Here is a 22,378-nt window from a genome sequence, read left to right as displayed (position 1 = left end):
TCTAGAGTCTAGGGGAACTCCACCTGACAACACCAACCGTAGAAGGAATTTGTGTTATTTTAAACCCCCAAGTTTGTGGTACTTTGTTACAGCAACAATAAGAAACTAATAAAGATGCTGTCTACTATCTGCCTCTAATAGCATTTCCTGACATCCACAGAGAACACTGGAGTAGCCTCACACTCTTTGTTCCCCCAAGCCTACCTCCTGTAGTCATCCTAGGTAATGTCACTATCCATGCAGATAATCTTCCCGATATGACTTGGCTCTGTGTCCCCACCCAAATCTCGTCTTGAATCATAATCTGAATATACTCCTCATATGTCAAGGGGGGTCCTGGTGGGAGGTGAGTGGAACATGGGTGCAGTTTCCCCCATGCTGTACTCATGATAGTGAGTTATCAAGAGATCTGGTTGTTTGATAAGTGTCTGGTACTTCCCCTGTGCTCTCTCTCACACCTGCCACCATGTAGGACGACCTTGAATCACCTCCACCTTCTGCCATGATTGTAAGCTTCCTGAGGCCTCTTCCACCAAGGGGAGCTGTGAGTTAATTAAACCTCTTTGGTGTATAAATTATCCAGTCTCAGCTATTCTTTACAGCAGTGTGAAAACAGACCCACTCAACATCTTAAATTCACAACCCCTTGAACACCTCCTTGACTCCCACAACCTTTTCTTCTCCCATGTCTCAATTTCATACCACCATAGACATGCTCAGGGCCATGTCACCAGCAAAACCAACTCCAGCATCCTCTCCTCTGACTACCAGTTCCTATTCTCACAGCTTTCTCAGTTTTCAAACTTGACAAAACCTCCTATCTCTTAATTCCTCCATTATCCTGCAATCTACAAGGCTCTTCAGCCCCATGACTTTCCCGTCCCCAGAGTCATCACTGCACCAACCCCCTCTCAACAGAAACATGCAGATTTGCCAAGAAGCTCATGAGGCATCAGGTCCCTCACTTGCCTGGCCTCCTTCAGGGCTATGGGAGGGGTCCCAGCAACATGTTCACATGGTCATATTTCTTTTATACTTGTGAAAGTGAGATATCTTAACCACAACCTACTAAAACTGCTGTCTCTTTCCACTCTACCTCCCCCTCTGTCACACTTCCTCCCATATCAGTTGTCACTGGAGTAGCCCCAGGCATTTTTGGGATTCAGCTAAAGGGACGTTGAGTTGAGGATACATTTGGTTTGGGTTCAGCATGGTAAATTTATGTGGTTTGTGGTCATTTCTGTGCATAGCTGAGTCACTGCCAGTCTTTACAGTGCAACAATGGCTTCCAGAAATACTCTTAATGCCCACTGTGCATTTGTAACCCAGATGATAACAGGAGATGCAAGAGCAGTGGTCTGAGAGCACTCTCAAGTGTCCTATGGCAGCCGGCACTTGCAGTAAAGTCATCATGCTGGAATCAGGACCCAGTGTCTGGAAAAATCTTCTAATCACCAAGCATGTAAAACTGTAAGAAGAGGATTCACTTCTCATTCACATAGTCAAAACTGAAACTAGAGGCTCTCCCACATCAGGAACATCTATGATAATGCAGTATATGCAATTATAAATGTACCATGTTCCTTTCCTTTTTGGAGAATCCTGCAAACTAACTTTATCAGAATTCCTAGGTTTATAATTCTCAAACAAAATTATATGCAAATCACATCAAAAAGTATAAACAAATAACCAGCAGAACTTTGGCTTTCTGACAATTAATGAAGAGGAATGCATCACAAGAACATTAATAAAGTACTTAAATTACTTGCTGATTTAAGAACAAAGTACATCAATGAAGAAAACTAAAACCTGCACTTTGCCACTAAAGGTCAATGACAACATTCAATTCAATTCAAAAAACATTTGATATTGATAACTTCACACACACACAAAAAAACTTGAAAAGTACTGAAATTTTACAGCTTGATTGTAAAAAGAACCTTGATAGAGGCTTTCCAAAGTTGGACAGTGATTCTAAAAATTTACATGATGAGCTATGAAGAAAGCTCTTCTAAACTTTTAATAATAGAAACTTAATTTTGAGCCACCATGATGTTCTCTCTACGGAAATACTATTGCCAGATTATTTTCATATGAAAAAAGAGATCAAAAAGCATGCAGCAAAACCTGTGGGGGAAAATATTACAGAGATGTGTCAGGGAATTAATATTATATTATTTTTATGGATTTCATGTTTATAATATTTGTCAGCTCTTAAAATTTATGAACTGTCTTTCCCTTTCTCATTTAAAATTTTTACTTTTTTGTGCAGTTTTGTACTTTTTTCCTAAGGAGAACCCACAAAACCAAACAAGCTTGAAGTCTGTAAAACTAAGATCAGCCTTTGACAAACATTCATCTTCCTCAATTCCTTGTCTTGGGGTCTTAACCCCCAACTCTGGATTAATCTCATCAAACAAGTGTAAAAAGAATAACCAATGAGAAAGTCATCCTTTATAACTCTCCCTAAAATAAACAATCCAGACAAGGATAACCACTGATCTATACAAAAACCATAAGACAAAAAGTTACTGGAAACAAGTTATCTGCATGGTGTCCAAGTGTCACCTCATATAGTACTTGCTAATTCCAAAGGGATAAAGGTGCCCTTATAATGGAGACTATCTTAACCAAGTAATTAAACTTATAATTCCTAACAGAGGAGCCACCTAGCATGTATGTCCTTCCTGATGTAATGCAACATGTATCATCCCTATGGAGTATTATTGCCAAAAAAGAGCCAGTTTAATCTGAATCTAATTAAGCCTTTAGACCTAACTTTCAGTTTCCAGAAAAGCAAGGGATAGAGGGACAAGTTAAACAAGCCCCAAAGGAAACAAGGAGATAAGTCTAGAGTGTGGGATATTCTAGAAAACAAGAGATCTGATATCTTTAAAATGTCAATTTCATGGAAAAGTAAAAAGGTGGGAAGACCGTCTTAGAATACAAGAATAAATAAATATAATAATCAAAGGTAATATGTGAATTTTGGATCCTGGTTCTCCTTGGGCCACAACAACAGTTATTAAAGATATTTTGAACACTAGGAGAATCTGAACATGAACCAATTACTAAACAACATTAAAGAATTACTGTTAATTTTCCTTGGCATGACAACAGTAATGTGGTTTTGTAAAATTATAGTTTTATGTTTAAGAGATGCCTGCTAAAGTTTTTAGGGGTGAAGTTACTATGTTTACAACTTACTGTCAAATGGTGCATCAACTTTTCTTTATGTTTGAAAATTTATAAATTTATAAATATTTTTGAAAATAAAAAATTGAAACAAGTAGAAAAATAAATTGAAAATAAAATTTAAATTGAAAAGTAAATTGAAAATCTGTATAATAAAAAATGGAAACAAGTAAAAAATATATATATATTTATCTCATTTGATCAATTTAGCCAAAGAGTTTTTAGTTGGGTCAAAGTAATTTTATTCTTGTCAAATATTAGCAATGAAACAGTATCTAAAGCCTAGGGGGTAATGCTTTCAGCTGCCATGTTTTACCAAATACAGTGGATCCTTGAACAACATGGGTGTGAACTATGCAGGTCCACTTACATGAGGATTTTCTTCCACCTCTGCTACCCATGAGACAATAAGACCAACTCCTTCTGCTCTTCCTCCTCCTCCTCAAGATGAAGGTAATGAGGATAAAGACCTTTATAATGATCTACTTCCACTTAACAAATAGTGCATACATTTTCTCTTCCTTATGATGATCTAAAAAACATTTTATTTTCTCTAGCTTACTGTAACAATACAGTGCATAATACATATAACATACAAAATGTGTGTGTATGTTATCAGTAAAGCCTTACCAGTTTTGGGTAGGTTGACTTAACCAGTCAACAGTAGGTTATTGATAGTTAAGTCTTTGGAGTGTCCAAAATTATACATGAATTTTCAACTACATGGGGGCTCAGCATTCCTAACCCCCAACTTGTTCAGGGGTCAACTGTAATACCCCAGGGTCCAAATGCAGCCAAGGCTTGCTTATTTAGTGTTTAAGAGTGGCTTATGGGCATTTTTAGACTACTGTCATTAAGGATGAAAAAAGTCAGGTAGGAGCAAAGGGAAGTAGGGAGTGGAAGTCAAACAAACAAAATTAAATAACAGCTGATTTATTAATTTTAGAAAGAAAAAGAAATTAGGTATGATTCTATTTAGGAACAGTGTACACATCCAGAGATTTACTTCGTAATAAAAGGGGTGAGTACTTATTGTTTACAAAGAGGTCATTCACATATGACTCCTTAAAACTGACTTATTAAACAGAGAAGGTAAGTAATATCCCATTTCACAGGTGAGGAAAATGAGGCTCGGAAAGGATATGTACCTTGCCCGAGATCCCACAGCCAGTATGTGAGCCTGGCCCCCTCACATTCAACCGCTCTCCTCTAGCACAGTTGCTGAGCGGCTCTTTTACTCTGGGTGATGTTCATGATTCTCCACTTCGGTTTTCTGTCTAGATGGCCTAAGTCTCAGGTGAGAACACACAGAGGTCCACAATCTGGCTAGAAAGTAAAACCAGGCAACATATCCCCCTTCCTTACATCAACAGAATCTTGGGGGTAGGAGGGGGGAAGGGACAGGAGCCCAGTCTAGGAAGGAGGCACCAGAGGTGGACTGCACACCTCCCTCCTTGGACGCCTCTTCAGACACTATCACCTATCAGGGTCCCATGAAGGAAAATGGAAAGCCACGTGTGAAGCAGAGCAACCTCTGAAGTAAGTACAGAGACTGTGAGAAGCAAAAGCACCACGTGAATGAGTGAGATTGCTTCACTCTGGCATCAAGTCCACACCCCTCATACTCCTCACAATGCCTATTTGGAGTGGCTTTCCTTCATAAAACTCTAACTGTAACCACGGAAATTACTAATTCCGTGGCTTTCATAAAACACAGAGGTCCACCAAATGTTTGCTTTGGCAGATTTTGTTTTCCTCCGAAAGGGCAGCCCATACAGTCCTGCAATAAAGCAAGCTTTGTTGTAAAGATTTACAGTGTTTTCCCAATGAAAATTCTAATTGACAACCATCAGGCAAATAACAATGCATTGCAAAGAGAGCTCCAGTTTCACCCATTCTTCCAAGATCTGTCTCAAAGAAGCATTCACTGCTTAGGTTTCCTGGACCGGTGTTTAGTGTAGTCTTTATTTGGATACATGCATAAGTAGATGCTTGTATATTAGAAGTTTATCATTCAAAGCAGTCAAATCTTAAAAATCAAAAGACTTCAAGTTCAAAGACAGGACATTTCATTTACTTCCCAAGCTCAGAATTACCGGTCCCTCCACACAGAATATGCATATGACATAAAAACGCAACCATGCCTTTTCCATGTAAGTTGGGGGGAACCCTAAAAAGTGAAATGCATAAAAAGCTCTTCAGAAATAGTTGCATAAGAATATCAAATGCACTGTTATTCAATGGATTCATCACAGGATAAAAGTTCAAATAGCAGAGGGAGTGATTTTCATATGAATGCTGGGTGTTGCCAGTCACATACAAGAGCCTATCATTGACACAGAGAACCAAGTCACATCAAGCAAGTCAGAGGAGCAGTGAGTGACAAGGTATAGAGAGGGCTGTTCAGATAAGGGACAGACATTACTGGATGCTTTTTCAAAGAAAACTTTGAAGATTTTGTTAGACTTTCTTCGTGGAACTGTCAAAAGTAGCAATACAATTGTAAATGAGTAGTACTCAGGGACCACATCACTGCCATTTATAGGCCAGTTGCCAGGGGCTGCCCGTGATGGGAAATTAGCATTAAAGAAGGACCCGGAGTTACCGGGCTGACACACAGCCCAATGAGAATACTCTCGAATAAGGTAAGACACTCAGTACAGTCACACAAATCAAAACCAAAATAAAAACTGTCTGTAAAGAACAGTAGCAAACAGAAATCTTCCTTCTTTCTGAACCTTCCTGAATCTCACCCTTCACCAATATCCAGTCCCACAGTAAAAACAAATATCATGTATTTCCAGTTGCACAAGACAGATTAAGGAAAGTGAAGCTGGTGGAAGAGGTGGACAAATAACACAACTTATCCTCCTTTTCCTAAACAAAAAGCAGAGAAAGGAACCAAAGGAAGAAAGTGCAGCATGAATAGGCAAGAGCCCCAGACAGGAGTCAGGGGGCCTGAATCCTCATGAGGCTGGTGTCTACCACAAACTGTTTGTTGACAAGTCTCTTAACCTTCCGAATTTCCAAGTCCTTCTCTGTAAGGGAAAAAATTCATCTAGAGATCAGCAGTTCTGAAATTGCACTTCCTGGAGCTTTAGAGTTTTGTGGAGGTGCCTCCTCTGAGGAAGCCACAGCAACATGGGAGTACAGTGAAAGGGGCCCTATGCCACCTCTCAACCCAAAAGACTTCAGAGCTGATCCATTTCACATTTTGAGTGTCAAGTAAAGCCTTTTGTTTAAAAAGTTCTATTACCAAGACAATTGACAGCTAAAATGGCTTAAAAGCATTAGATCTGCCGGGCGCGGTGGCTCATGCCTATAATCTCAGCACTTTGGGAGGCCAAGGTGGGCGGATCACAAGGTCAAGAGATGGAGACCATCCTGGCCAACATGGTGAAACCCCGTCTCTACTAAAAATACAAAAATTAACTGGGCGTGGTGGTGGGAGCCTGTAATCCCAGTTACTTGGGAGGCTGAGGCGGGAGAATTGCTTGAACCGGGGAGGTGGAGGTTGCAGTGAGCTGAGATCATGCCACTGTACACCAACCTGGGTAACAGAGTGAGACTCCATCTCAGAAACAGACAGACCAAAAAAAAAAAGCATTAGATCAACATATCTTATAGCTTTTAAATCTTTATAGTTATATGGTTTCTATGTGCTTCTTTGGAATATTGCTTTCAGAATTAACCAGCTGATTGGCCGGTTAATATTGATCCTCAAATCTGTATAACAGTTTCTCCTAGTCAAAAAACGAGGAATCTGCAACTCAGTTAGGACAAGTAACCTACAATTATACAGCTCAATAGTTAACAAGATTTAAACCCAGAAATGTCTGACATTAAAACCATCAAGCTTGACTCTGTCCTAACAGATAAAGAATAAACCTCACTGTGGAAAACAAGTGGTTTCCTTGTTATTATTGCAATTTTTTTTCTCCATGGAACATCAGGTTCTTCAACTGCATTCCCTAAAAGAAAACACTTACCCTGGTGAGAATAAATGAATAGCCACAAGTTCGACCCAACAAGCAAATCTGTTCGGTACAGGAAAGCCCAAAATGTTGACAAAGCCTCCAGGGCAATAATGGTTGTTAAGAACTTTCAAAGCAAACAAAACTCCTAAAAAAGAATTAAGAACATGCAAATATTAACAATCCCAAAGTAGGAGTATCAACATTTACAAAGAAAGCCAATTAAAAGTGAAAATGATTATTCGATTACATCCAACTTTTTGCTTTAAAACATACCCTATTCCTTAAAATCCTGCATTCGGTAAAAAGACAACGTTAAAGGCAGTCACGCCTTTGATGTTTCTAAATATAGAAGTTCATATTGGTGTTCAGTATGCTACTAAATACATAATACCTAACATGTGAATAAAATACTATCATTGGTATTAAATGCCAGTGAACTGTACACTATAAAATAGTGTACACTATAAAATAGTTATGCTATATAATTTTAACTCAATAAAAATACCAGTAATTTGTATTTTTCTAACCTCTATGGAAAAACATGTTGAAGGCAGGGCATATATTCTTTCTTCTCCCACAATTAGATGCATAAGGACACATCTTGGAAGGAAAGGGGAAGGATGTCAGGAAAAGCAGAAGGAAGGATTAGATTAGATTTCCTTGTTTCAGGACTTTTCTCTCTTCCCCTTCACATTCTAGTATTTAGAACACCTAATTTAAATCCTGCTGGAAATTTTGGTCCCATGAAATATCTGTAAAAAGGAACTAGTGACGAAGAAGGTGAGAGACAATGCATCATACAGCTAATACGCAGACTGGGTTCAAATCCCAGCTCCATCGCTTCCTAGCTGGGTAACCTTGTGCTAGTGACTTCACTTCTCTGGGTCTTGGCTTCCTCATCTATAAAATCAGGACAATCCCCCAACAGTCCACAGGTGGTCAGAAAAAAAAAATTAAAAATAAAAAAAGTAAAATAAAATCAAGGCCGGGCACAGTGGCTCACGTCTGTAATCCCAGCACTTCGGGAGGCCAAGGTGGGTGGATCACAAGGTCAAGAGATACAGACCATCCTGGCCAGCATGGTGAAACCCCGTCTCTACTAAAAATACAAAAATTTGCTGGGCATGGTGACACGTGCCTTGTAGTCCCACCTACTCGGGAGGCTGAGGCAGGAGAATCGCTTGAACCTGGGAGGCGGAGGTTGCTGTGAGCCGAGATCACGCCACTGCCCTCCAGCCTGGCACCAGAGCGAGACTCCGTCTCAAAAAAATAAAAAAATAATAAAATAAAATCAAGACAATCCCATCTCCACATGGATCTGCTGTATAAATTAAATTGGTTAGGTTATGCAGAGTGACTATCATGGCTCCTAAAACAGGGCCAGCATGCCATACCAGGGTGTAGTGCATTTATTAACAAAGTCATCCAGAGGCATATGCAGGACAGTTCTCCAGGTGGACTTGGACCTATGTAGTTCTCCCCCTCCTTTCTCGCTTGTCGTTCTCAAGAATAACTGTGGAAATGTGCTGGAAATTCAACACCCTGAGATAAAAGGGGGTTGGCTGAAACAGCCTAATCCACTCCCTAAATAGGATGTCTTTCAAAGCTTTGCCTAGTGATTCATGTGATTCCCAGGTTTGTACCTGGCTGCCTCTTCGGGGTTCCTTATCTGCATGAAAGGAGCACACACAGTCAAGACTCCAACAGCCCTGGGCAGCTTTTTGAGCCTTGAAGGACGGGCTCACAATGAATCCTAGGCTCCTGTTGTCCCTTGCTGCCTAACTGTCAATACTAAATCTGCCTCATGTAACTTGTTGCAGATGAGTGTGCTCTGTCTCACCAGGTGCAGACAAGTTGGTAATCAGAGACAGCACATTGAGCCTACTTCACAAGCACAGTCATCTTTTTTGAGACCTCCCTATTACAGATACATCTGTGGGTCTTTCTGTGACCCTACCATATGGAGCTGGTGCATATTTCCAATACTATGTCTTCTACAAACCACCTCCCAGCAGGTCCTAGTGCAGACTGTCTAAGAGTGGATGATGCAGCATAATGTTAAATGGCAAAAACTAGTCCTTGCATGCTCCAGCCGCCTCTTCAGGATGCAAAGCATCGGCAGCCATTAACCACTTAGAATTTGGTTCCTCTCACCAACTAGGGACCCACACTTCATAAAATGACAGCAGCCACACCTCCCTTGCTTCCTTTATGCATGCAACCTCAAAATTTTGTCTCCCTTACCTGAGAAACCTACAGCACAGCTCCTTTTGAAGTCAGGTTCATCCATAAATTCGGCAACAGCAAATTGCAAGAGCAGGTATACCACTCCAGTAAGTATAGAAAATGTGGTGATAACCAAGGCAAACCATCTACTTCCCAGTCTTCTTTCTAGATGTATTCCTTTCCAGAGCATGGATGCCATATTGAAATACAAATGCCAATCATTAGCATGGTGAAGGGGAGAGAGCAGTAAACGCTGCCAGTCTTTTTGCTGGCAACACTTCTCCACACTAAGGCAGGAGCTGTACAGTGGCTTCTGAGGGTTCAAGAAGAACCAGATGTTGAGGGCCAAAGTTGCTAGGGTGACAGGTGGAATATTGTTGATCCCAACATTGAAGATTTGAGAAAGGAGTAGAATAAGCCCAGTATTTATCCCTCTTGATCTCCGTTGCATGGCCAGATATCAGGGAAATAGCTCAGCAATGGGAAGACGTGATCAGGTAGTCAGTTTTAGGTATCTAGGGAGATATATAGAGAGCTGAACCTAAAACACAAAATGCATGTGAAAAACAATCAATTAAGAATCAGTGCACAATAAGACATACTCACTTCAAAACAAACTCCCTTAAGGTAAATGTTACTACTCATTCTAACAGAAATATTTACGTTCAACATCTTCTAGAGTAATATCTAGGATGCTGACTGACACCCTTCCTTCATTTTACATTCTAGAATAGAAATTTTATCCCAAATCCCAATGAATCAGTTAATGGACAGTTTTCTCTGACAAACACGTCACGAAATTAACTTGACTTCCTTATAAACAAACATGTAACCTCATGAAAAACCTACAAAGATAGTATGCAAGCATTAAATGATTTCTACTCAGAATCCTAGCCAGGATTCTTTACCACCTCCATTTTTTTCAAAGAAATATTTGATTTTGATATGTTAGAATGAGTTTGCTCCAAAGTTTTTAAACATCAACAAGCAAGTTTGAAGACACAAGCATACATTATCTTGAATCCCAATTTCCATGCTGCCAGATACCAATGGTCTGACATCTACTTTCACAACAACTTCAGCTTTTCGTTACCTCCTCTACAAGCCAAATCCTGGGTTGATACACAGTCCTTGGTTTTAAGAGGCTCACTTTCCACCGAGAAATAAACCAACAGCGGCCACATGATGTTCTAACTGCAGTGAGAGAGGGAACCCAGAGCACAGGCACAAACGCAGCCTGAGGTGGTCATCTAACTATGAGAACTATGAGATCTAACATTAACCCCAAATCAAGGGTGATATTGTTGATCCCAACAATATGATTTGGGGTTAATGACAATGAGAAGTTCCATGGCTTACTAGCCCGCTTCTCCACCCCGCTGGACCTGGGCTGGCATTGTGACATGCTTTGGCTAACAGAATGTGGAGGAAGGGATACTACATGAGCTCCCAGCCTACACCTCAAGATGATTTATAGGCTTCTCTCTTGAAACCCTCTCAAGCAACCATGTGAACTTTAGGCCAGTGTGCTGAGTAATGAAAGAAAGGTACAGACTGCAGTCACCCTGAAGGTCCTTGCCACTGGTCAGCTACTTCTCCAGAGGTGAAGCTGTCTAGCTGACCACAGGTATACAAGTGAGTCCAGTTGAGCCCAGCCTAATTTGCTGACCCACAAAACAGTAAGCTAAATAAATGGTACTGGTTTACTTCACTGAGCTTTGGAGTGGTTTGTTATGCAACATTACAACTAATACAGAAGGTATTGCCTTTGGGGAGTGCTATGGTTTAGGTGTTTGTCCCTCCAAAACCTCATGTTGAATGAATGAACGAATGAATGTATTTATTTGTTTAGAGCCCGAATCTCACTCTGTAGTCCAGGCTGAAGTGCAATGGCATGATCTTGGCTCACTGCAACCTCCACCTCCTGGGTTCAAATGATTCTTATGCCTTAGCCTCCCGAGTAGCTGGGATTACACGCAGGTGCCACCATGCCCAGCTATTTTTAGTAGAGACTGCGTGTCACCATGTTGGTCAAGCTGGTCTTGAGCTCCTGACCTCAGGTGATATGTCTGCCTCAGCCTCCCAAAGTGCTGGGATTATAGGCAGGAGCCACTACCCGGCCTCATGTTGAAATCCGATCCCCAGTATTGGAGTAGAACCTAATGGGAGGTGTTTGGGTCATGGGGGAGTATCCCTCAAGAAAAGATGAATGCCCTCCCTGGGGTCAGGGAGTGAGTGAGTTCTCACTCTTATTAGTTCCTGCCAGCGCTGATTGTTAAAAGAGACTGGCACCTTCCCACTCCCTTGCTTCCTCTCTCACCACATGATCTCTGCACATGCTAGCTCCCCTTCACCTTTCACCACAAACGGAAGTGGCCTGAGGCCCCCACCAGATGCTCAATCTTGAACTTTAAGCCAGAAGAACTGTGAGCGAAATAGACCTCTTTTCTTTATAGATTACTCAGACTCAGGTATTTATAGCAACCCTAAACGGACTAAGACAGGGAGAAATTGGTTTATGCTGATGGGAAGAAGCTAGTAAGGGAAGAGGTGCAGGCAGAGACACAGATAAATAAAAAGGATGAAGTGCTTGGAGGCAAGAGCCTTTTCCTCTTAACAGAAAGAAAAGAAAAATAGGTGTAGCTATGGATATTAAATAGATTAGGTGCAAAATGTTGAAAAAGTTCTCATCTAATGGTTTCTGTTTTCTCTATGGAGATTAATTGGCCCCCAACCAAACAGGTAACTCACTCTTACACCCTAAGGACTCTAACTGCACACTGGACAATGCATGAGTATTAAAAAAAAAAAAAAGGCAGGATTCTCCTATCTTCCAGCTCTGTGACTTGGGGCAAATCATTTAAACTTTCTGAACTTCAACTTCTTCACTTTAAGAATCATAAAACCTCCTTCCCAGGATTACTGTAACATGCTTGGAACAAAAGAGCTGCAGAATAAACAGTAGCTACTACTTTCATTTCTATAAAGTAAACTTACTTATGTAAGAATTAATTCCTTTGCAAATGGTAACATCCTAAAAAGACTCAAATGTGTGTGTGCATACACACACACACACATACAATTAGCCATATTACCTACACAGGCATGCACACACACATTACTGGCACAACCCCATGTATTAGCACAACCCAAGTTTCTATATTGTTATTATTGTAGCTCTGTAGCATTCTTATGAACTAGAGAATTTAATGAAATTTAAACTGAAATGCTTCCAAATAACTCTGGATAAATGACCTATATTTTTCACATTAGAACTCAAGTCAATTTTCAAATCTTTTCCTACTGTGACTTTTTTGTAATTCTCCTAAATTTATCAACATGTGTGTACACGTGTGCACACATACACATAAATATGTATATTATATATATCAAACATTATTACCTTTAATAGGAACAATAAAAAAACTGGCTGGCCTTGATTATTGATCAGTAAATAATCAGCTTACAAGAAATCACAAAATAAACCCTTCAATATCATTGCCAAGAGTGTCTTATGATGCTGGGCTTTATGTAGCAGAAAATCAAAACTACATCTTTGCTCAAGAAAAACTTGCCCCTCAATTACAATCACTAGTAATGAAGAATATAGATAAAAGGACAGAATTCTCAGTCTTACTTTACATTGTGTCCCAGGCTCTGATTGCACTTTCCTAAGTTACTTCTGGCCAGATGAAAAGGTGTCTTTGTGTCTGCATCCCTTCGCACCTCCCAGCTCTCCACTGTTGACTGCTCCTGCTTCCACAGGACTCCTTGCTTTCCTGAGGCTTCACTCCTCCTTCCAACCCGTTTCTCTGCTGTTCGCTTCTCCTCTATCCCTACTGCCCCCTGCACACACTAAAGGGCTTCCACTTTCATGATTTTTGTAATTCTTTTTATCAGGATGATGCCCAAATTTCTATTTTTCAGCTTTGATTTCTCAGCAGGTTCCAGGGACATAATCTTAGAGGAAAATATAGTTTGCCTGCTGCCTTAGATTCTGAAAACTGAATTATCCTTTCTCACAGAACAATGATTCAGCCATTCCTTCTTTCACTCATGTATTTAATAAATATTTATCAAGTGCCATATGCGTGCCAGTCCCTGTGCCAGGCACTGGAGGTACAGCAAATAACAAAACACTTATATTCCCAGCCTTTAAATGGCCTACTTAAACTTGTTGAAGGAATAAAAATGTTGTCCACAGGAAATCAAAAGAGAAGTAAAATTGTGTGGCTTTACTTCTCCATAAATGCATACTTAATGCCAAAGGAGATATAACCATAGCCAATGTGAGAAGTGCATATCTGTTGGGCTCCACCTTTGTAAACAAAGGCCATTAGAGTCCCAGTGTAGGTAGAACATACGTTTTGAGTCTTAAGTGGTAGGAAAGACAAATCAGTCCTAGTTCATAACAACTGTAGAGCAGTTTCCTTCCTAATCAGTTACCAGGTCAGCCATCCAAGGTGAGGGATGCAGCCTGTCAAAAGACAACTTAGAAAATCCAACTTAACCATGTAAAGATCAAATCTGTAACGTGACCTTGTGGGCCAGAGAGGCACGGTTCTAGGAACACCAAGGAAGACCGATCACAGTAAGTGAGCACTGACTATAAAATGAATATAGTTAATGTTTTGACTATCAAATACATAGAAATTTTTAGAGTGCTGCGCTATCTGAAAGACCACAGAGGCATCATCAGTTATAGCAACTTACCTGTGAACTGAAAACCTGTAAAATCTGTTGGGTTTTAGAAATGGTTTATGTATTATAACTTGCATCCAGACCACGAGCCAGTTACCAGAGTTCAAGAAAGGACAGTCCCTGTGCTCCCTTACCTTACAAACACACCCTCCCCACCAGACTCTACATATCCCAAGCTGAACACTGGACTGTCCCTTCCAAATCAGCTCCTCCTCTCATGTGCTCCACCTCAAGACACGGGATTTCCACCTATCCAGTTGTTCAAGCCAAAGACGTAGAAAGGTCCTTGACATGTCCTTTGACCTTAACCTTATCACCCTGCTACCCCCAAATCCTATCCATCAAGTTTTATTAATTCTTCTAAACAGTTTTTTATCAATCTACTTCTTTCTAGCTCTAGGGCCACTACTTTAGTCTGGGTCACCATCATAGCTTGCCTGATTACCATAAAATCTAACCAACTGAATCCTCTGCTTCTCCTCTGATACCCACTATTTTCCACCACTGCTTAGCATAATCTTGTATAAAATTGAAGTTGGACTCCCCAGTAGTAAGCCTCTGATGGCTTGTCATCACAGCAAGAATAAGTTCAAACTCTTTCCCATAACTATATGCTTATATCACCAGTTCCCTGCCCACCACCCAGGTGGTCTCATCTCAAGCTGGTCTCTGCATCAGTCACTATGCTCCAGTCGCATGGGTGCTACCAAATCAGTAGCTCCAGGATTACAGTATAAACAGCCAAGGGCAGGAGTATAAACAGCCAAGGGCAGGAATAACCTTATCCATTTTGATCACCAACAGTACTCAGAGCCACCATAGGATCACCACAAATACACAGTGACAGGCATATGGTCCATGCTTAGTAAATGCACTTGTCCCTGGGTATCCATGGAAGATTGGTTCCAGGACCTCCAACAGATATCAAAATCGATGGATGCTCAAGTCCCTTACATAAAACAGTGTAGTATTTGCATATAACCTATGCACACCCTCCCATATACTTTGAATAATTTCTAGGTAACTTATAATACCTAATACAACATAAATGCTATGCAAATAGTTGTTTTATTGTATTGTTAGGGAATAATGACAAGAAAAAAAAAAGTCTGTACATGTTCAGCACCAATGCAATCATCCATTTCCCACCCCACACCTGCCAAAAATTTTCAATCTGTAGTTGGTTGAATCCATGGATACAGGATCCAAGGATATGGAGGGCCAATTGTATTTCTCAAATGACTCAAGATTAGTGTATTTTTTAAATGTGTCTACATTATATGATAAATGAAACTGATTAAGAAGGTCTGAATAGCTACGATACGTTCATCTTTAAGTATGTTTCCTGCAATTTTAACAACTTTTCCCAGAGCACTGAACATATTATTCCACTTAGCATTTTTAGGTCCACGACAGTATTTATAACGCTAATCTCAACATTACAGAAATAAATCTCTGATCCATTTAAAACGTATTGATAAGTTGCTTTGCCAGAACTATTTGACAAAAAAAAAAAGCATTTTAATTATGTAATAATACAGACTAGACAGTACTATATCAAGGTTATGGCAGAGAGAAATGGAAGGTTTCTTGCAATATTGATAGGAAAATTAGCCATATTTACTTTTAATGAGAAATTAAAAATTAAACAGGTATGTAATAAGAAAGACTAAGCAGCTAGAACAAACAAAAGAAACTGAATTCATAACTTGGGAAACCAATGTGTCTCAAGGGGGAGAGAAAGGAGTAAAAAGGGAAAAGAAACTAATTACAGTGATTTTCAATTCTACTTACAAAGCAGAAAATATTTCATCATTATCATTTACTAAGGCAGTATGTATCTCAATTTCCAGATTTAAATGTTCAATAAGAATTGAGACCATTAAATTGCAAGAATATATACCAGTTATAAATTCTATTCCCAATTTGGTGTCTGCTACAAACAAAATTAATTTCACAAGAAAGACAGGAACTACAGAGTCTTAATGGGAGTAATCAAATGCTGTTCTGAAGATTGAGACTTCCATATTACTAAAAGTATAACAAATTCCAAAATTATTCACCGAAATATTCTTAAATTGTATGTTTTTTCCCCCTTGAAGATTCAAGAAAAGTCTGTCACTATATAATTGAGATATATTAATGCTATATCATTAGCACTACTTTCATGCCTTTGGTAAGTTTCATTTAACAGTTTTGAATATTTGAAGTATATGCTCTAAGAAATAGGGGAAAATTTAGGTTTGTTCAAGTCATTTGGCAAGAGTCCTCTTATCACTCAAACTCAGTACTTTGCTAATACCTGACCTTCCAGATGCTTAACCCATTTATGCTGGAGGTTGCAATTTTTTGTGTGTGAAAAACTAGACCTTGGCGATGACCTTGAACAGTAGGATATAAATAACTCCCATAAGCTTAGCATTCCAATAATGGAACACTAGGCATAACTGGGATTTAGCATTCATCTTTAAAAGCTGAAATATAACTCGCATACCATAAAATTCAATCTTAAAGAGCACAATTCAGTGTGTGTTTTTTTTTAGTATATTCACGAGGTTGTGCATATCTAGTTCTAGAATTTTCATGACTTCAAAGAGAGACCCCATACCCATTAGCAGTCACTCACTCACTTCCCACCTAGTGCCTGGCAACAATTAATCTTTAATACTTTCTGTCCCTATGAATTTGCCCATTCTGGATATTTCATATAAATGAAGTCACACAACACATGGCCTTTTGTATTTGGCTTCTTTCCCTTAGCATAATGATTTCATAGTTCATCCATGTTGTAGCAACTATCAATACTTTGTTTCTTTTTTATGGTCAAATAGTATTTCATTGTATGATTATACCATATTTTGTTCATCCATTCATCAGCTGATGGACATTTGTTTCCACTTTTTGGCTCTAATGAATAATGCTGCTATAAACATTCATGTACAATTTTTATGAACATATGTTTTCAGTTTTCTGGGGTATATACCTAAGAGTGAAATTGTTGGCTCATATGGTGACTATATGCTTAACTTTCTGAGTAACTGCAAAATTGTTTTCCAAATTTCTATACCATTTACATTCCCTTCAGCACTGTACAACGGTTCCAGTTTCACCACATCTTCAACAATGCTTGTATTTATCCATCTTTTTTTTTTTTTTTTTACTGTAGCCATCCTGGTGGATGTGAAGTAATACTGATTTTCATTTCCCTAAAGACTCATGATACTGAGAAAATGCTTAGATTTTCATTGCTTAAAATACAATACAAACACACACATGTTCACAGGCACACACATAAGCACACATGTACCCAAACACACACACACATACACACTCACTCACGCTTTCTACAGAAAATTATGTAACAAGCTCAGGTCAAGAGAAATCTTCAGAAAGAAAGGTGAAACCACAAAGAAACTGTCCTGGTTAAACCACAAAGACTGCAGCTCTACCATTGCCCTGTGATATAATATGTTGGAAAGGAATGAGAATGTACTCCAATGGCAAGATATTGCTTAGGCCAACACATTTGACTACAAATTCTGTGCAATTATTTAGAAAAAAAAAAGGTTAGTGTGTTTTATTAATGCAAACAAAGCAAAAATGCTATGAAAATAGCAAATTATTTATACTAAACATAAAAACTTCCTCTGCTTTTTTAATTACAAGAGCTAGACAGCAAATTTGTGCATCACAAATAGTGCATTAATGTGGTCAAAATATACACACACACTAGATGCAGTTTTTCTCACTTATTTTGTTTCATTACAGTCATCTTTCTCTGTGAATAAACTGAACTGGAGCTTTTCTTCCAACCCTTGTAACTCTCTCAGGAATCTTATTCATTCACGGCTTTTCTAGTCCAAATTTATGAAATTGTTTGCTCCACTTGTTACTGTTACTATAGAGCCAATGGATGAGAACATTTTAGTCCAAGATAATAACAATAAAATTCTTTGTTCTTCCAATAAAACTACTTAGCATAATTTTATTTTTCTTAAAAGCTTTAGTTTCCTTAGGTTCCAAGAGAATCCAGTCACAAAATGCAGATTTTCAAGACAGTTTTGAAAATAAGAAAATGGTATAATATATATTTGCATTTAGTGAAAAACAAGAACTGAATACTCACAAAGTAATCTGTTTTCTCTTTTCAAATACATGAATGCATTTTGAAAAGCTTTGCTATATGCAAAACATAGTTGTTTAAATAACATGTAAATTGTGCTTTTAAAATGTAATATTTAAATATTTAACATAATAGCAGATGGTATGGCTTCACATCATTACACCATGTTCAATTTACCAGAATGCATATTCTACCTGAGTTGATTAGTAAATAGGGAGTCCTGGGGGTATAGTATGAAACCTTAGTTAGACAGCATAATTACTTGATGACTAGTTGCACATAAATGACATTTTTTTCTGGCTATCTAATCTGTTAAATGGCTTCCAGAGCTACATTAATGATAAAATCAGAGGGAATTAGAGTAGGGACCTCTGTTTCCTTCCTTCACATTAATGGCAGAGATACAAAGAAATGAAGACAATCAAATGAATGAAAACTGACTTCATGAATAAAAAATAAAAACTGGAATCAAATTACATTAGGATGGTAATGGGAATCTCGTCTTTATGATGACTGTGACACTCTCTCAATAATTATATTTCAGTATCTATTCATGGAAATATCTACAACTTAGACTCCATTCCAGAAGCAACTGGGAAGCGAGAGCATTTCCTCCTTTTGAAGCCTACTGAGATCTTTAATATGACGGTTCTCCAACTTCACACCCTCCATTGTTTCAGCCATATTAAGAAACCATCTCACCCAGCTGAACACAACGATTCGACTATCTCTCTAATGACAGCTGCCTATGTCTTTCTGACTTTAATTTATCCAACTTAGAGGTTTTTTTTTGCTTTTTAGGGACAGGGTCTCATTCTGCTGCCAGGCTAGAGTGCAGTGGTGCAATCATAGCTCACAGCAGCCTTGAATTCCTAGGCTCATGTGGTCCTCCCACAGCAGCCTCCCGAGCTGGGACTACAAGCAAGTGTCACCACATCCAGCTATTTTTTTATATGTATTTTTTGTAGAGATGGGGTCTTGCTGTATTGTCCAGGCTGCTCTTGAGCTCCTTGCTTCAAGCAATCCTCCCACTTTGGCCTCCCAAAGTATTGAGATTACAGGTGTGAGCCACCACACCCAAGCTCAAACCTAGAGTTCTTAAGACATAAAAGCTCCTCCTTCCTTTTTTCCTTCATACACCATCTCCCCAGATGAACACGAATACAAAATTTCTGATCCCTTAGTGGGATAATGTTCAGATGTGCTTTATAATAGCCTGCCTTTAGTATCAATGCCACCCATATGGAAGGCATGTATAGGCAAAATATGTAACCTCTGAGGAGCTGGGATTTAAGACCACTAAATGGACATATGAAGAATGTTCTAGACAGATAAGCTGTTAATAAGAACATGTGTTACATGCTGAAAGATCTCAACAGAAATCAGGCCTTTATCACCTTACACTCTTCCCCTAGTCTACTTACACAGTACCTGACTCAACTTGCTTAAAATCCAATTTCACCATGTTGTACCCCCACCTCAATCCACCCAATGGCTTTCTGTATTCATGGTTAAAACACTGCACAGTGTCTCAGGTAGTGATACATTTATGGGAAAAATATCTTTAAGCAGATTTTTAAAAAACGATGAATAGTGTCATAATTAATGGAATGGACTCTGGAGTCAAATGAGTTAGGTTCAAATCCTGCTTAATTGCTTGGGAGCTACATGACATTAGGTAAGTGCTTTTTTTTTTTTTTTTTTCTGAAACAGAGTCTCACTCTGTCACCCAGATTGGTGTGCAGTGGTACAATCTTGGCTCACTGCAATCTCCGCCTCCCAGGTTTAAGCAATTATCCTGCCTCAGCCTCCTGAGTAGCTGGGATTACAGGCGCATGCCAGCAGACCCAGCTAATTTTTGTATTTTTTAGTAGAGACAGGGTTTTGCCATGTTGGCCAGTCTGGTTTTGAACTCCTAACCTTGGGTGATCCACCCGCCTCAGCCTCCTAAAGTGCTGGGATTACAGGTGTGAGCCACCACACCCGGCCCTTAGGTTAAGTTCTTAATCAATCTCTACCTCAGTCTCCTCATTTACAAAACAGATATTAAGTAATAATAAGGAACACCTCATAGAGTTGTTGATGAGTAATGTAGGTAAAACACTTAGAATAATGCCTGAAACATAAGTACTACATAAGTATTAGCAGATATTAAATATTTATCAACATTATCTGATCAACTTCAAGCTATTCATCCCAGGAATGAAGGTCTTATAATATTTACATACCTCCCAATACCTTTTATGCAATTATAGTTTAAAAGTAATCATATATAATTTGCTTCATTTCACTTAATTCTCACAATCCTGTGCAGGCGAAATTAGTTCCACCTTATCTACTAGCTGGTCTACCCACCGCCTGCCAAGAAAAATCACTAACTGTCCAGTTGCCCATTCTAAAACACGCTCCATAGAGTTGCCCACGTGAGATGTACATCCATGGAGCTTCAGCCCTTCAGACTTTTTGGGGATGTTGAAATTTCAGGCCTGCACTTTCTCTGTCCAAGGTGCTTAATAAGCAAGGCCATTCCCACAGATGGGCAGTCACATGGACTCTCTCACCACAAGAGGTGACGAAAGTGAATTTCTCGCGCCTCCCACAGATTACATCTTGTGCTCAATTTAGTGAAAGTCCTTCCAGCAGTTTTGGTGTGAAACCATGAAAGACAGAAAGAAATTCCACTTTTTTATTACACAGATAAAGAAACCAAGGTGATGATGCCCAGAAGCTGGAGTGTAAGGACTCAAAGTCAGCTCTTCCCACCAGACAGTGCTGCTCCACCGTGAAGCCCTGCAGTTTCCTGACTCCCAGCTGTGACCCTTCTGGGGGCCCCTATGCCTGTGAGCAGCACCAGCAGGCTGGCCTGCCTCAAGAAAGCCAAGTTCCACATTCTGCACTTCCACAGCATGTAACAGATGTCTCAAATGGCTGCTATAAGTAGTTAAATAAAAATCTTATAAAATTCTAGGCTGTGATCTAGAGGCATGCCAGGAAATAGTTCAATGTTCTGCTTTATGGCCAATATTTTTTAACTTAAGCCACTAGACCAGGAACCTTTAGAAGAGATGTCAGTGACTCTTCTTTCACATAAATGCTTCCTGGAGGATAAGCTGAAGTTTGAATGTTTTAAAAGTACCAAACGGGCCAGGTGCAGTGGCTCATGCCTGTAATCCCAGCACTTTGGGAGGCAGAGGCGGGTGGATCACGAGGTCAGGGGTTCGAGACCAGTCTGGTCAATGTGGTGAAACTCCATTTTTATTAAAAATACAAAAATTAGCCGGGTGTGGTGACACGAGCCTGTTGTCCCAGCTACTTGGGAGGCTGAGGCAGGAGAATGGCATGAACCCAGGAGGCGGAGCTTGCAGTGAGGGGAGATCATGCCACTGCACTCCAGCCTGGGTGACAGAGCAAGACTCCATCTCAAAAAAAAAAAAAAAAAAAAAAGTACTAAATGGGACCAAAACAATGCTTCATTTTAGCTCAACCTCCATCTGTAATATGCAGTGTAAAATTTAATTAGAAGTGAATAACGAGAAAAGAAAATCTGCAGGCTTGGCTCAGTGGCTCTTGCCTATAATCCCAGCATTTTGTAAGGCCAATTTAGGAGGATTGCTTGGGGCCAGGAATTCAAGACCAGCCTGGGAAATATAGCAAGACCTCATCTCTACAAAATAAAATAAAATAAAAAAATAAAAAATTAGCCAGGTACAGTGGCACACACCTATAATCCTAGGTACTTAGGAGGCTGAGGCAGGAGGATCACTTGAGCCTAGGACTTTGAGGCTGTGGTGAGCTATCACAGTGGGCAACAGAGTGAGACCCTGTCTCTAAAAATAAGATTAATTAAATTTAAAAAATAAGATCTTACTGAAAGAGACAAGGTAGAGCAATAAATTTTGACTTAGATATTGTTTCTGGCAATTGTCTTAGTTCAGGCTGCTATAACTAAGTACCATAGACAGGAGGATTATAAACAACAGAAATTTATTTCTCACAGTTCTGCCCGTTGCAAGTGTGACATCAGGGTATAAGAATGGTTAGGTTCTGTTGAGGGCCCTCTTATGGGCTGTGAACTGTTTTTCCATTATATACTCACATGGTAGAAAGAGAGCAAGAGAGCTCTCTGGCATCCCTTTCATAAGGAATCTAATCCAAT

General features: G+C 39.4%; 1 protein-coding gene across 17 annotated transcripts in view; it reads right to left on the bottom strand.

The window, feature by feature from the left end:
• Positions 1-22,378, bottom strand: part of LOC105473986 (rhomboid domain containing 1) — a 182,587-nt gene that overhangs the window by 142,607 nt on the left and 17,602 nt on the right. For 16 of the 17 annotated variants that reach the window (XR_011610094.1, XR_011610093.1, XR_011610095.1 and 13 more), the window contains exons 2-3: positions 9,417-9,939; positions 7,185-7,317 (exon numbers count right to left, since the gene is read on the bottom strand). Coding sequence is in view for 8 of the 17 variants with exons in the window: in XM_071073471.1 (XP_070929572.1) it covers positions 7,185-7,317; positions 9,417-9,849 (566 nt within the window). In the remaining 9 variants the exon portion in view is untranslated. Of the gene's footprint in view, positions 1-7,184; positions 7,318-9,416; positions 9,940-10,491; positions 14,074-22,378 lie in introns of those variants that run through there. The other variant, XM_024790354.2, reaches the window with a different exon arrangement.

This window comes from Macaca nemestrina, chromosome 11, assembly GCF_043159975.1.
Source record: "Macaca nemestrina isolate mMacNem1 chromosome 11, mMacNem.hap1, whole genome shotgun sequence".
In the NCBI taxonomy this organism is placed as follows: domain Eukaryota; kingdom Metazoa; phylum Chordata; class Mammalia; order Primates; family Cercopithecidae; genus Macaca; species Macaca nemestrina.
The sequence above is the reverse complement of the archived record's forward strand: the minus strand, read 5'-3'. Positions and strand labels throughout refer to the sequence as shown.